This window comes from Saccoglossus kowalevskii, chromosome 21 (genome assembly GCF_978046115.1).
Source record: "Saccoglossus kowalevskii chromosome 21, keSacKowa6.1, whole genome shotgun sequence".
Taxonomy (NCBI): Eukaryota; Metazoa; Hemichordata; class Enteropneusta; family Harrimaniidae; genus Saccoglossus; species Saccoglossus kowalevskii.
In genome coordinates, this window is record NC_140661.1 from 22,713,372 (window position 1) to 22,729,251 (window position 15,880).

A 15,880-nucleotide genomic window follows, 5' to 3' on the forward strand; every position below is an offset into this window, starting at 1 on the left:
GAGAATTATTCTTTGTATCTTGTAGAAGAAATAGACGTGTTGATAAAATACCATCTTTGCCAGCCAAGACCCATTTATTCGGCCGAAACCTCAACATTAACTCTTGGATTTCACCACGATTTACTGTATGTCGCAAGCCCTCAAGCGATTATAAGATTCACTTCGGTCATTTGCATCACTTGTGGAATCAGAACTTGTGGGCTAGTTATGAATGGCCGAAAGCTAGCGAAACCATGCGATCTGGACAATGATAAAACACGTAATTCAGAGTAATTTGGTACAATGATACTTCAAGCCAATATTGTAAGCGACTTCAGCATAATGTATGTGCGTTTCAAAGTCGGGACATGTGTGCATTACCAAAACAATTATAATCTAACATAGTGGTATTTACTAGCACTGAAAACAAAAACATGTTAAATTCGGCCAGTTGAAACACAAACGAAATGTTAGAAAATATTTACCACTTTGTTTATTTGTGGCTTTCAAAGTTTCACTGTAATGTTAATTTACTATAAAATGTTAATGTTTAATTTTTCTCTGAATTTGGATAATTCAACAGCACTAATTTACTTTAATTTAGAGAGTATAGAATAAACAACACATTTATATGGGTCGTTCATGAACATGTGGCTTTAGTCAATACTGCTCTGAAATGTTTTTTTTTATTAGATTTTTGAGACCCCCATATCAGCCTATATAATAGTTCTAAAACAAAGGTGATCAAAATGTCACTAATCACATATCATCTCCAGCCAGAGATACAGAACACTTGCACATTTCACTTAGATCAAAGTCATGTTTTTTTTTTTGGGGGGGGGGGGGGAGAGGGTTCGTACCGATTGTATGCCAAACTTATAATGAATACTTATACATGTTTCAAGTTTTCACAAACTTGAAGGCAAGGAATCAGTTACTCAACAGTAACAGCACTGAAATAAACTACACTTGGTTATTCTGTTAAAAGCAAGCTTTTTGTATTTTGTACAGTATCTTGGCAACTTTTAGCAGTTCGTTAGCACCCAAGTTTTGAATAGCTTCACCTCCATAGTTCTACAACTTGCTTAAGCCCACAAGTCAGACGCAATGTTATTAAAGGAAATTTTATTTCATTATTACCGGTAACTACAAATACAATGTACATAAGAAAACAAAACAATTATACACATGTTCTCCCAGTAATATGCAAACATTAAAAAGAAATATCAAGCGACAGGAATATGTATCAAAACTACATGAACTGTGAAGAAATTAAATTTCACAAGAACAAATTGTACATTTGGAGTGTGAAGGACAAAGTCACAAATTTGTAAAAATTACATCCTCGCGAATACCCTAAAAATTTTGAGAATACATGTATTCAAAAATAGGCATACATGCTGAATTGAGAACAAAAAATAAATGATATATTCTAATTTTTCAATTCCTGGTGAAATGACAAGAAATATTTAAATTTAAAGGTAAACGCACTTGACCAATCATATCAGAAGTCATTAACTGTCTCATAATTCAGAACACCACTAACTTTCAACTTCCTAGAATTAGTTTTTTTTCTTCTTAAATTCAAAATCTAATTATGCTTTTTTTCCTACTACTAGAAATTAATTAGTGCATTACCTTTCACTGGAATTTGAATACAGATTAATATATTCAGTTACTTATGCTTAAAGGGCAGTGGTCGTCGCACTGCACATGTGCGACATTTGTGTTGATAAACATTGATTTTCCCACAATCCAATGCGCTCTTCTAATGGAAATCATAAGTTAGAGGTTTAACCTGGGCGCGACTTGCATCAATTACTTCCGGCGACTCCTTCGTCACCTTCCAATCACCTAAAAATGTACGTAATAAAAGCTTGGTAACGTCCCAGTTTGTACTCGTTGATCAAAGTCGCCATCTTTGTTTATACGAGACCCATATATCTCGCGCATGCGTGGCGCGACGACTACCGCCCATTAATCAAAAATTATGCAACTCCTTAGCTTGATAATTATTAAAACATAACTGTTCAAATGCTGAAAAAAAAATAAAAAAACCTGACGACAATACTTGATATAGTATAATATATACTATTTTTTTTCCCACATTTTTTTAAAATTGTATCAGACAAAAAGACTGTACAAATGCCATATATAAGAGAAGATATTCTGTGCTTAAACACTCAATATAACACATTATAGTAGCACACATAAACCAAAGACTACATTTATTATCACCTGACCTATGATCTATTTTTAACCTGTAATTTATGTACCGGAAAGCACATGCACCAATAATACAGCAAATAGAACAAAATATTCAGTACTGTAGTTTGAAATAGTGGCACTGGCTGTCATCACTATCAGTGGAGTTTTAACTGTATTTCAGTGATTTTAATCTCATTCACAAATTCATGTGTACATTTGGAGATACTTTTTACTGAAAACCTTGGTGAGAATAATCAATGGATTGAAAATTTTGACACTAACTCTATATACTGTGAAGTGTTTAATTTTTGACACAAAATTTTACGACTTGAGATTTGTGAAAACAAAAATTTGCAAAAGTCTCCGAAGTTACAAATTTCGCAAAAGTCACTGATGCTCCATGTTGTAGGATCTCGGAGAAATTGTTACTGCTACGAAACTGACTTGAGAAATGCATGAATATTTGTCTCTCAAAAAATTTATGAGGTTTAAAGTATAACGTACACACAGCATTCAGTAATGTTTATACTTGCACAAGGTACGACATCATTTACAGCATACTGACCATAAGCGCGACTGTTACGCTTGAAATAGCAAGAATATGAAATAAAGTTAATGACTAATATACTTTGATAATCATTTAGTAAAACAACATCATATGCATAAACACAAAAGGATCATTCATGTCACTTGACTGTCTGTATAGTCACCCCAACTAAATCCCTCATAGAGTAGGCGGTATAGGTTCTGACTCGCAATACCAAAGTCATGGTTCAAACGAAGCTTGGTCAACTTTTTCAATAGTCGAAGGACTTGCAAACTCCAAACTGACACACCATGTAAAGTTCAGAGGTGATTAACACTAAAAAAAGGGTGCTGATTAAGCATGAACCTAAGCTGTATCTGCCAAATGCATATGACAATAATGGTGAATCTACAAGGACAAGAAACTATTAAAATGACACAAATTAACACATGACCAGGAATATGGATCCTATATGACCATATATGGAATGATAAAATTCATTATACAAGACACTATAATAAATGCAGTTAAAATCTCTCACACAATGATTGGCAGTGGAGGCTACAACAATACAAGAACAATCACAACAAAACGTAGTCAGAAATTAAATCTACATTCCTACAGTTTATTTGTAACCATGGTAACAGTTACCATGGCAAAGGGTTGTAATAATGACCGCTCCCTTTTACTAGCATCTGAACTTCACATGATATAATACCAATTTTCTCAACCTCCTTCACATATGGCACCAATATTAAACTCAAAAAATCCTCCATTCAACTGTAAATGTCAATAAGGCTTGTATCAGTGCAAAAATAGATTCAAATCTAACCCTATTATGTTTACGTGTTTTTTTCTCATCATGACACCAAACACCATTAGTTGTGTACTATATTTTAGCACCAATTCTTGTAACTCGTCAGTTTCCTAGGTTCAAAATGCAATTTAAATGCAAATTACAAAGATTATCACAAAATAGAACTCCCAAAATTACATACATGATCTGACCTTTGACTCTACACCAAAAACAAAATTCATGGTAACCTTTGACCAACAAAAATGTTGCAAATTTGAACTACAAATGTTGAATTTCCTACTGTATACAGACTGATGTGTTCTGTGTATTTGATCAGTTACCGATATTCACTAATAAGATAAAAATTGCACTAATTACATTCTCATTAGCATACACAACTAACTAGAACAAGCTTTGGTTAAAATTTAATAAAAAGCTGTGCCATTAGAATATTACAGCACACGGCTTAAGAAGGAGTCCAGGTCTTCTGCCATAATGGTATCAAATTCTTCAGCGCCCTCTATGTTGAAATCATCGGTGAAGGATATATTGGCAAGTGCGTTAATGTCTTCAACTGTGAGTTCAGTAAGGTCAATCTCAGCATTAGCTGCGCTTGAAAATACAGGAAGATTGGAAAGTAATTTTCATTGATAGATGCCTGAACTAGCGACTCAAGGATGAGTTTTCTAGTGTGAGGTGAAAGAGGAAGAGTAGTGGTAGGAATAAAAGAGGAATAGACGTGGTAGTATGAAAGAAAGAGGGAAAAAATAAAATATATTTTCCCTGCTTTCATTGTTATGGAATAATGCCATCAAGATATCGAAAATGAAGCAAGAGTTTGAAATGTAATCAAAAATAGTCAAAATTAGCATACTCTCTGATGAAATTATTTTTTCATATCTTCAAATTTGGATTGGTGAAATGATATGAAAAAGTTGTACCTTATTATTGCTTTGCAAAAAGAGTTTGCAAATGATAGAACACGTTCAACAATGAAGATAATAATGAAGATTATGACTTGTTCCAACAGTCCCTAATAATTTTTATATTGTAAATTCTGGTGGTACGTAATTAATATTATAACAAAATTTAAGTATATTTTGTGATCATTTCTGTCTCTTCATTGTAAAAGTGTTGTTGAAATCAATACGATGCAATTAATTTCGCAATTTCATTTTCCTTAAAGACTGATTTTTTTTTCTTCAAAATTTAGTATCAAAACTTGTAGTAATTAGGTCCAAAATAAATAGAGAAATTAAAGAAAAAGACACAAATTTGCAAAATTTCAAAAAAATTATTGGGGGGAAAAATTACAGCATCTAAATTTGGGGAGTGGGAATATGCACAGTTTTTGAGAATCAGGGAGTTCTATATTACAGCAGGGTTCTCCCTAGGGTATTATAGAGCAGAGGTTCCCAACTAAACAATAGAACCAATTTAGCATAAAAATGAATATAATAGAAGTCATTAACATGTTCTATTGTTATACAAATTGACCAATACTGTATGCAATTTTTTTTTGGGAGAACACTTATTACAGTAATGATATTTATTCAATATGGCCGCCTTACCTATTCATATCAGCCATAGTTGTATCTGTACTGGCTGTACTCTGCACTGACCCTGGGTTTATTATAGACTGTGCTGGTGATGCTGGTTCTTCATACATTCGTGGTGCAAGAGGGCTCATTGGCATCATGCTACTGTGTCAAACAAATTTAAATATCGCTATAGTAACAGTTGCTATGAAAACTATGATAAGATCTCAGAATCAACTTTTTTTAGAAATATTTGCCTGATTCCTTAATTCTTATTTAAATTAATTTCTTTTCTTTGCGGCATTTAACTTTTCCACATTCTGCCTTTTCTGGATGCATAAAACTAGTAGTTTTGAAGCTCCCAAACAGTCAGACGCCGTACTACAGTGGAAAACAATTCAGCATGACATTTTAACATTTGGAGCATGCAACATTTTGTTTCAATGGATGATTTATTTAACAATTGGAAGCTGGTATAATATAACCGGTATATCAATAAAGAATCTGTTGTCAAACTCGTGACATGTATCAACACCATCTTAATTACAAGTATGACTTTAGAGTAATCAATGTCAATCATGTTTATCATCGGCTACATTCGTTGAGTCAGGGTGTATTATTGTCTAGACACCATTTTATTTGTTTCATTTAATTAAAAATGCCAGCAGAGTCCAATTGTCAAACTGAACTGATTTTTGCTGCATGTTGACCTCAGTGGACTTTGGTCAAATGACAATCTTTGTATATGTAATAATTCATGTGAGTTGTTCGACTTACGCTGCAGGTAACTGGACTGTACTGACAAGTCCTGATGGTACATATCCATCCTGAGTCTTTGTATCAACTGCAATCAAACAAATGTCATGTTTCAGTATATACATTACTGGAGAGAGCAAAAAAACAAATAATGACTGACTTTTTTATTCTTTTCTTTATGTTCATCAACCAAACCAATGACATCACAGAAAGCAATGATTGCATGGGAATATTTGATTGGTAAACAGAAACAAGTGAGATTACCGCCAACTTTACTAACACAACTTTACAAATAAGCAAGGACATCGCCAAAAATGGACACAACAAATACTCTTCAGTTATATTTACATAGCATGTCCAGAAATGTCAACTTTTGTGATTTTGTGAAGATCTTGCAAAATTTACATCTTTATATAGATAAATATATTTACGTTAAACATTCTCACATACTATGTCAGTTGCATATTCTCACCTAATAAATCATTTTATACATCATGTACTGTTCTGTTCATATATTTAAGTAGTACTGAAGTGTTTATCATTTTACTAAACATATTTTTATATAATATGTTATATAAGGTTTCATAACCAATTTGAGTAAATATCACAATACAGTGTACACAAGACGTGAAATAAAACACTGTGTCATCAACAAAAATAGCATACTGGGGATGTGCAATGATGTAAAAAAAACGATGTATAATAATTTAGTTGTCATGAAAGTAATGCAAACTATGCACTCAGTACGGAAACGCATCGACCTCCGCGAGACGTATGTCAATTCAATTACCGTACTGCCTTCGTACATACTTTGCGGTATTCTTGTAATAAACCTCATATTGTCATTTACCTTCAGGTTGTTTTTTGGTGTATTTAGCGAATGCTAAATCCTTTGGAATGTCCGGATATAGATTCACCAGTTGTGGCAGATCAAGTATTCTATCAGCTAATGAACGGATATTGAAATCTTCTGATGTAAATGGTTGAAGATTCCAGACTTGACGTTCACCTAAACAATATAGAAATCATACAATGAACCTTTTGAATCACATCATCTAAACCTCAAAAACAATTCCTACACCAATAGAAGCAGACTTAACTAGTGATACAATGGTCACTCCTTCAATAAACCCGTTGCAGTATCTTAACATGAATGTATCAATTGATTTACCTGTGTTTGGGTCCTGTGCTACCCATGCAATGGTCACTCCTCCAAAAAACCCATCGTTGTATCTTAAAATTAATGTATCAATTGATTTACCTGTGTTTGGGTCCTGTGCTACCCATGCAATCATCACTCCTCCAATAGACCCATTGTTGTATCCTAAAATTAATGTACCAAATTGATTTACCTGTGTTCGGGTCCTGTGCTACCCATGCAATCGTCACTCCTCCAATAGACCCATCGTTGTATCTTAAAATTAATGTACCAATTGATTTACCTGTGTTCGGGTCCTGTGCTACCCATGCAATCGTCACTCCTCCAATAGACCCATCGTTGTATCTTAAAATTAATGTACCAATTGACTTACCTGTGTTTGGGTCCTATGCTACCCATGCAATCGTCACTCCTCCAATAGACCTATCGCTGTATCTTAACATGAAAGTATAAATTGACCTACCTGTGTTTGGTTTCTGTGCTACCCATGCAATCGTCACTCCTCCAATAAACCTATCGCTGTATCTTAACATAAATGTATCAATTGATTTACCTGTGTTTGGGTCCTGTGCTACCCATGCAATGGTCACTCCTCCAATAGACCCATCGCTGTATCTTAACATAAAAGTACCATTGGCTCGGGACAAAAGTAACTCCTGGGCATGACCCTTACTCACAAAGCCAACCACATAGCTAAAGAAGAAAGACAAATTATATTATAACATTTTGACAATACTGTAAAAGGGTTAATTATTCACTGGGTTTTAATTTTGCTTATTTCGCTGACTGGAAAATGCACTAAATTAAAACCCAGTGAATACGTAAAATTTAGCATAGAATACATTATCTAAATGATAAAACCGTGAATTTAAAACCCACTGAATATGCCTGAAATAGTAAATCAGCGAAATTTAAACCCAGCAAAAATTAGTCATTTTACAGTAAGCTACTTGTTGGAACGTGTGGTAGTCATCATGCCACGTCCTTTTCGATATGGGACTCACAGCGATGTATAGAACGAATGTAAAATACATTGTTTACACAAAATTTAAACACGCCCTGTATGTTACCATAACGATTTAAGTACTTGAATACTGTTTCAGTTTGAGTACTACTTGAGAGCATGTTGAAGTACAATTTGAGATCATGTTTAGTACTGTTAAACCTTTTGAAGTCATTTCATTTCACTGAATTCAATTTTGAAATCGAAAGGCAAAATGTGATACTGCTGATTTTTTATCAAAAGAGTGGACTATAAATGTAACTATCTTTTGCGGATGGTGCCTGAAGTTGACTTTGTCATTCAAATTTTTAAGTACATACTGTTTTGATACAATTTGAGTACATATTTAAAAACAGTTTTTAGTACTTTTTGAAAAACTACTTAGATACATTTTGATTACTGATTCAGTATTTTTTGAGTAAAATCCAAAAGTGCACTTAGAATTGCAACAAAGTTGCAATCGAGTGTCATGCATCTCATTAGCATGTCATTATCCCTTCTGGCCTTTGTTTTCTGAAAAAAATTTCCACTGTTACCGAAGTGAATGCTCTAATTAAAGCGGCACCAAGACTTCACGCATTTGAATTGGCCCATTGAAAAATGAATTTTAATTAAAGCCGCGGCCTCAATTAGGCATTTTACGGTACTACTTTAATACATTGTACATTTCAATTACCGTAAAATCTGTTGAATTCTATTTTTATTGAATAATTGAAAACAGAAATTCATGATTTCTCATATGTGTAGATGCTCTAATAAAAGCCGCATCCCCTTTATTGCATTGTACCATTTTAATAGAAGCTGTGGTTTCTAATACAGATTTTACAGTAATTTGAATACTGATTCAGTACTAATTCAGTAATTTTCAAGCCATGAGAACATGTTTAAGTACTTTTTTAGTGTTATTAGACTACATTTAATTGGTGTTTGAGTAACGAGTATTTTTGTATGAATTACTTTGGTTTTAGTACTGTTTAAACTCACCCTTCTTGCCATGGTTCTCGTAGATGTTTCTTTGTAATCTCTATAATGCCGTGAAACCATTTCCAGAAAGTAAACTGTTTTCCTGATAGATTCTCTCTGTTGAAATTAGCCCATGATATCATCATATTATCAAAGTCCATGTCTGGTGTGGAATGTCCATCAAATGCTTTAACCGCCAAATACTTCAGGTTTTGAGGAGTCAACTGTCTACCACATGCCTGTGAGAACTTCCTGTTCAATGCTTGCGATAAGCGAGTCCAGTGTACTTTTTCTTGAACTATGAAGGGAATTCTGCCCTGCAATGCAACCACTCATAGCTTCAGAATATTGTCAACTGTTAGTTTTCTAGCAATGTTGACAATATGAGAAGAGATTTGTGTGAAGGAAATAGACCTTATACAGGCAAACAGCTGTCATAACCTTGGCAAGACAGCCACACAGTTTTTGCCCATCAAATAGTGTTAGATTTTCTTTCATTGTGTTTACTATTTCGAATACTGTGGTTATTTATATCAGAGATATGATGGATGAGTCATGACAGCGGATAATGAAAACGCAATTCAAGGCACAAAAACAAGTCAAACAGCTGCCACTTTTAACCACTATTTATGGAAAAAAATTCTTATAAGTATATAAACTACATTATGATAAACATATACAAGTGTTTAACACTGCTGCGAGCAAAATTAACATTTATTCAGAGTACTTACGGGTTCAGCAAAAGAATTGTCCCATAATATTGTTGCTGAGGCATTAGACTCTTGGTTGCCATGGACAATAACTACTACTGGCAGAGAGAGTGTCTGAAGGATCAAGAACAAGTCATTGTCAATGACATAGTCTCTATTTGCATTATAGAAATGAAATATTGCACAACTACCAGGGTGATATTCATAATATTGACTGATATGGATGTGTAATAACAAAATGGCCGCCAGTCAGCAATTTTAGATTTGATGCATATGCAGTTATCAGATATGATGTTTGAACGTAATTGGTCCAGGCATGACAAAGATGTATTATTCAAATAAATGGAAAAAAAAATACTTTTAACTGATGCTTAAACATGTGTGTGTATCCCCAAAATACAGACACAATCCACAATAACATCCAGTAACAGTTTAATACAATAAAACTGATCTGTGTCCATGAGCATGATTTTGTACTGGTGAATACATTGTGAAATAGATACTAAAATACCACAAAAATGACCCATAACCTCAAAAAGGTAGATTTTAGAAACCCATAAAGTAAAAGATTACATGTAAAAAAGATAAACTCACTCGGACTTGGAATACGAGTTCTTGGCCGGCAACACTGAATTCCGACTGGAATAATATGGTGAATTTTTTCTCAGTAACAATCTACAAGTAAAAGGATTTTAGAAGTAATGTCAGTCAATATATTTTATAACTCTCACTTACAAATTGTTTTTTAAGAGAAATATTATCATGTCAGTTCTTAATATATTGTATACAGAAATATTGAGTCTGCTGATGTCTGTCAAGTATTATAAGCAGATAGTTTTAATTCAAAATGATGTCTTCCACATATACCTTAAAAGAAGATCTATTAAATCTTATTTAAAGTGAGACATAGTGGACATAGTGTGTTGTTGTTTACAAACAAGCATCTACCCATGAGCCTTTGTATTTTTAGCGTGCGTTGTTATCATAACTTGGGACACACATCTCACATGTTCATACGTGCTGAGCCCTCTGCTTTGAATCAAAGACATTTGACACTTACATATTTCAGGTGAAATATATGGTTGCCAGGTAGCCATATTGGATTGACTCATAGAATAACACAGAGTGGCAAATCTGTATGCTAACTTTTAACTAAATCTGTGGATAGTATCCAAACGAGAGTCACACTGATATAAATATAACAGTTCTAAACTCTTATGTCCTTAGATGATCAAATATGAATAAACAATTTTAAAAAAAATTGCACCCACCTCTTGACCTCTACCTTCTTCTCTTTTTATTTTTTTCAAAGACTGTAAACAAATTTATAAATAGTTACTCAGCAGGATATAATTTTCACACACTGCTGAAAGCATTTAAACTGCAAAATACTTAGATCGGAAATAGTCAAAAATGAAAGTCAAAATCTTACCATATTCCTGAAGTTCACACTGAGTACACCTGAATCTTTTAGATATTCCATTACACCACAATTATTAAGTATATCTCCACTTGTGTCACTGTTAAAATAAGAAAAAAACTTTGCTAACATTGCAGAAATTGCTTCTACTAACATGTTAATGCAAGAAAAGCATGGTAAAGTTTAACAACAATAAAGTTTTGGTTAAGCCAATGATAGAAACAGAGTCATCTTTATGACTATGAGCCCATTTGCCAGAGTCTCGTACATATGTAGATTAAACTTACAAAATTATGCATGGACACAAAGATATTATATTGTATCTACCCTCATTGTATATATATTAATGAAAAATAAGTTTTCCATACTTCACGGACAATCCAAAAACCTCACAAAAGTAATTTTGATGCCTATTAAACAGAATCAACAGACGCAGTACAGAAGTGTAGTTGATATATTAAAGGGGAAACGATACTATAAACAGGGGCAAGATGACCACCGCAATTAGTATGCTAATTCGAACCAAGCCTCTCATAACGTGGTGGGAGCTCTGGTGCCATTTACGATGTTTAAAGATCAAGCTGTGATACCAAATACATTTCTACGGGGGCGTAAATATGTACGCTAGCGATTACACTCATCTGGTTGGACTTTTAATGTATAAAAGATGTTGTTTTCAGTTGAAACGTGCCGCGACGAGTAAAAATCATGAGTTTAAAATGGCTGCTAATGTATGCAAAATGCCTGTTAATCACAGTTTGAGAAAGTGAGCATAATAAGCATTCATTTACTTAGTGGACAGAGGCGGAGTTGATTACCCATGTGGTGCAATCCATGGGATTGAGCGGTTCCCCCTGACTAGAAGTGAATCTACATCACTAAATGACTCTTCCTTGCACATGGTTGCTAAGCAACTTGTATTGACAGTGTTTGGTAATTCAATTTGTAAACAAACACGGTTCTATACACTTCAAAACAAATATTTCATCACCAAATATCACTTACTATCAAAGATTTGTTTGACATGAGTAAACCACTTTAATTTTGAGAGACAACATTTTTACAAATTTCGAGAGACAGTGGAAATAATGACATTTTGTAGCGGTGAAATTTTTACTAAGACACAGAATGTGGGACTTTCAGAAAATTTTCTCTTTATATATGCCATATAATCGCACAAATTCCTGGTAGGAAAAATTAAGTGGTTTACTGTATGATAAAAGCATTGATGGAGTTATCCCACTACACATACAAAGTTCATCAAACATACTAATCTCTAACAAATGGCACCACAAAACACAGCAGGCATTATGAAAATTGATTGTTTAGGAGCTGCTGGCTGCGAGGCAATAATGTAACTAATTAGAAATAGGAATTAAGCGCCACAGATTGACTGTTTCTTTACTTTTGCAAATCAGCACTAAGCTGACTTGTGATTGGCTGAGGTTGCCAAGCCCACTTCAGCTTCAAACATGATTGGTTCTGGTGGGAATGCCCACAATTGACCTTTCGGAGAGGGGGCAGGCAGCAGATTAATTTCCCTGCATTGAAAACATGTTAATAAATAACATAGCCGCACAAAAAACACTATCAAAAACAGATGTGTGACAATATTGAACCATTTTTTTCACAGACTTTATGAATTTGTTTTTTGTGAAATGGATGTTTGTTTTTTGTGAAAAATTGTCACCATCTCACAATTCAAAAATCTATCACACCAGTAGCATACCTTCATCTTATATATCTTTGCTTAATATGTATCAATTTAGACAGCTGTTTTGAAGAGAAACCTGACAGAATGATGGTTAAAAATGTGGGATACCGTTAAAGTCCTATTATAAACCGCGGTTTATATTACAATGTATCAATTTAAAAATTGGGATCAAAAGCTCAAGTTCGGGGTGCGGTTTCTATTACGTACATACTGCAATCACTAAATGGGCGTGGTCATTTTTTGTCCACAACACATGCACAAAACAAACAATACACCGTACAATCTCTTGAATAGGCGTCGGGGAAGAGTGAAAGGCCTTATTTTGGTTCTAAAATAGGCGTTACGAAATGTTGAAAAATTACAGTCAATCAAAAAAAAATTCTACATGATACAAAAAATACTCAGTATTTTTAATGTAATATGCATTTATTTTTTTTATTTTCTTGGTAACGAAAAGTATATTCTAACAGAAGTTTCAAATAAAAACACGAATGCACTGCTTAGTAGCAAATGATCACATAACGGTAGCTCGATCCGGCCATGCTGCTGGTCACAAGTGAATAACTTACTTGTTTTCGAAGTGTTGATATTGGTGATTATTATTTAGTAGTGATTACAATAACGCACGAAAAATAAATTCGTTGAATTGTTATAAAATGCAAGTAAAATTCAACTTAGTTTCCCCGTAAGCGAATGATTTCAGTCACATGTGAACAGCCGATACGATATCCGCCATGCTTTTGAATGCTCACGTGACGTATTATTGACCGGATAGGTCAAGTCGCTAATTAACCAATCAAAATGCTGGATGGTGCCCACGTGTCTAAATTACATAGCTCATTTAAATATGTTAATGACAGTTCAGCGACCTCATGGTGAACGCAACACGGAAGAGATTTACCGATAATGTAGTGTGATCTTTTGCCTTTGATTTCCATGGGAAAACGGCATGATTTTTTTTTTAAATCAAGAAATTATTTGTTTTCGAAAGATAAATTATTCTTCAATGCTCAGTTTAACACTTTTACGGTGATAAAAGCTCATTGTCTAAAACTTACGAAACACAGACGTATTCAGAAAGAGTATTGACAGAGGTCGCCGCCAGAACAAAAGCAGTTTCATTGCCTGTCTGACATCTTATCACCGCTGAACAATAAATAGGTGTGAATATTTTTAGGCATGTTGTCGAAACAAATGAATAGGATTAGGAACAATGCCGTTTTGGAACAGCTGGTTGAAACAATGAAGTCAGTCACGGTCTTGTTGAATTGGGGGTGCGGTTAGTAATAGGTACTTTTCAAGTTTTCAATTTTTGTTAAGAACTCTTTAACCCCGAAGCCGGAATTGGGGGTGCGGTTACTATTACGTATGCGGTTTATATTAGGACTTTAACGGTACTTGATGTAATATATCACAATACACTATCCCAGTGTCAACAATACCTGGTCCAACAAAAGCAACTGACAATAACCTTGAGGTTAATATGATGTTGTACTGTGGAATACTTTATTTTCGCTGGAATTAATTTTCGCTGAAAAGGCTTTTTGGGTGTTTTGTATGGAATTTATTTTCACTGATTTTTGATGAGCTTAATGTGAAATATAGGAAAAAATGTATATTCGCTGGATTTTATTTTCACGGAATCATCCCTTCAACGAAAATAGCGAAAATAAATTCCAAGTGAAAATAAAGTATTCTACAGTATTCGTTAGTGACTGAAACTCAGAATGTGGGCTTTGGGGTCAGTCCTTTGAGTCAGTGGTGCACTCACACACGTTTCTGTAGGCTTTGCCTCTCTCCATTGAGTCTGCGACACACTCATCCATGAAACATTGTTTTTACTGCAGATTCAGAATTATTAATAAATTTGACCATACATACTTACTTTACATTAGCATTTTCGTTGTGAAGCAACGCTTTGGCTTGATTCTCACTAAAATTGAAAAACAAGCATACTTAATAGGTATAATTATGTACATAGCTATGCAGAAAATATTGGACCAGAGTATGTAAATTTATAAATGTGATCTCAATATTGAATACATTGTACCTTATAATGGAAGCTTTGACTGTCGGTGGACTCATATGGACACTCAGTTTACCTCCAACAAGTAGTCTGCAATATAGAAATGAACATTGATTGAAATCAATAAATTAGGAATGGAAATCTACAAATCGGGAATGGAAATCATCAAATCAGGAATGGAAATCTACAAATCAGGAATGGAAATCTACAAATCGGGAATGGAAATCAACAAATCAGGAATGGAAATCAACAAATCAGGAATGGAAATCAACAAATCAGTAAAGGAAATCAAATCAGGAACGGAAATCAACAAATTGATTGAAATCGATTGATTGAAATCAATAAATTAGGAATGAAAATCTACAAATCGGGAATGGAAATCAACAAATCAGGAATGGAAATCAACAAATCAGGAATGGAAATCTACAAATCGGGAATGTAAATCAACAAATCAGGAATGGAAATAAACAAATCAGGAATGGAAATCAACAAATCAGGAATGGAAATCAACAAATCAGGAATGGAAATCAACAAATCAGGAACGGAAATCAACAAATCAGAAACGGAAATCAACAAATCAGGAATGGAAATCTACAAATCAGGAATGGAAATCAACAAATCAGGAACGGAAATCAACAAATCAGGAATGGAAATCTACAAATCGGGAATGTAAATCAACAAATCAGGAATGGAAATCAACAAATCAGGAATGGAAATCAACAAATCAGGAATCAAAAATCAATATAATACATCTATATATAATAACACTCTTCCCATAGGTTTCTATGGCAGAGATATTATGCCATATCTCACACACTGTAGTCTGGTGATATATTGTGAATGGTGGGATACTTGTTGTTTTCCTGTATTATTTAAAAAATATGGATTTTAAAAAGTGTCAAAGATGCAGTTTTTCTTTTGTGTGTTACAGTGATGTATTCTGAAAAACTGTTCTGATATTTTTCAAAAATCACTATTTTTAGAACAATTCAATAGAACACACTGTCAGGGATTTACGTAATAAACTAATGAGCATTGTCATATGATTTTTTACCAATTTTCCCCAAAATCTTGAGTAGGCT

General features: G+C 33.9%; 1 protein-coding gene across 3 annotated transcripts in view; it reads right to left on the minus strand.

Moving 5' to 3' along the window:
* Nucleotides 1–1,087: 1,087 nt before the first annotated feature.
* Nucleotides 1,088–15,880, minus strand: part of LOC100313741 (STAT5-like protein) — a 51,717-nt gene continuing 36,924 nt past the window's right edge. For 2 of the 3 annotated variants that reach the window (XM_085495202.1, XM_078008160.2), the window contains exons 11-22: nucleotides 14,823–14,888; nucleotides 14,658–14,705; nucleotides 11,071–11,158; nucleotides 10,910–10,951; nucleotides 10,233–10,313; nucleotides 9,660–9,752; nucleotides 8,950–9,245; nucleotides 7,516–7,655; nucleotides 6,654–6,812; nucleotides 5,825–5,891; nucleotides 5,081–5,212; nucleotides 1,088–4,121 (exon numbers count right to left, since the gene is read on the minus strand). In XM_085495202.1, coding sequence (XP_085351328.1) covers nucleotides 3,962–4,121; nucleotides 5,081–5,212; nucleotides 5,825–5,891; nucleotides 6,654–6,812; nucleotides 7,516–7,655; nucleotides 8,950–9,245; nucleotides 9,660–9,752; nucleotides 10,233–10,313; nucleotides 10,910–10,951; nucleotides 11,071–11,158; nucleotides 14,658–14,705; nucleotides 14,823–14,888 — 1,372 coding nt within the window. In that variant the 3' untranslated portion in view covers nucleotides 1,088–3,961. The remainder of the gene's footprint in view (nucleotides 4,122–5,080; nucleotides 5,213–5,824; nucleotides 5,892–6,653; nucleotides 6,813–7,515; nucleotides 7,656–8,949; nucleotides 9,246–9,659; nucleotides 9,753–10,232; nucleotides 10,314–10,909; nucleotides 10,952–11,070; nucleotides 11,159–14,657; nucleotides 14,706–14,822; nucleotides 14,889–15,880) is intronic. The other variant, XM_085495203.1, reaches the window with a different exon arrangement.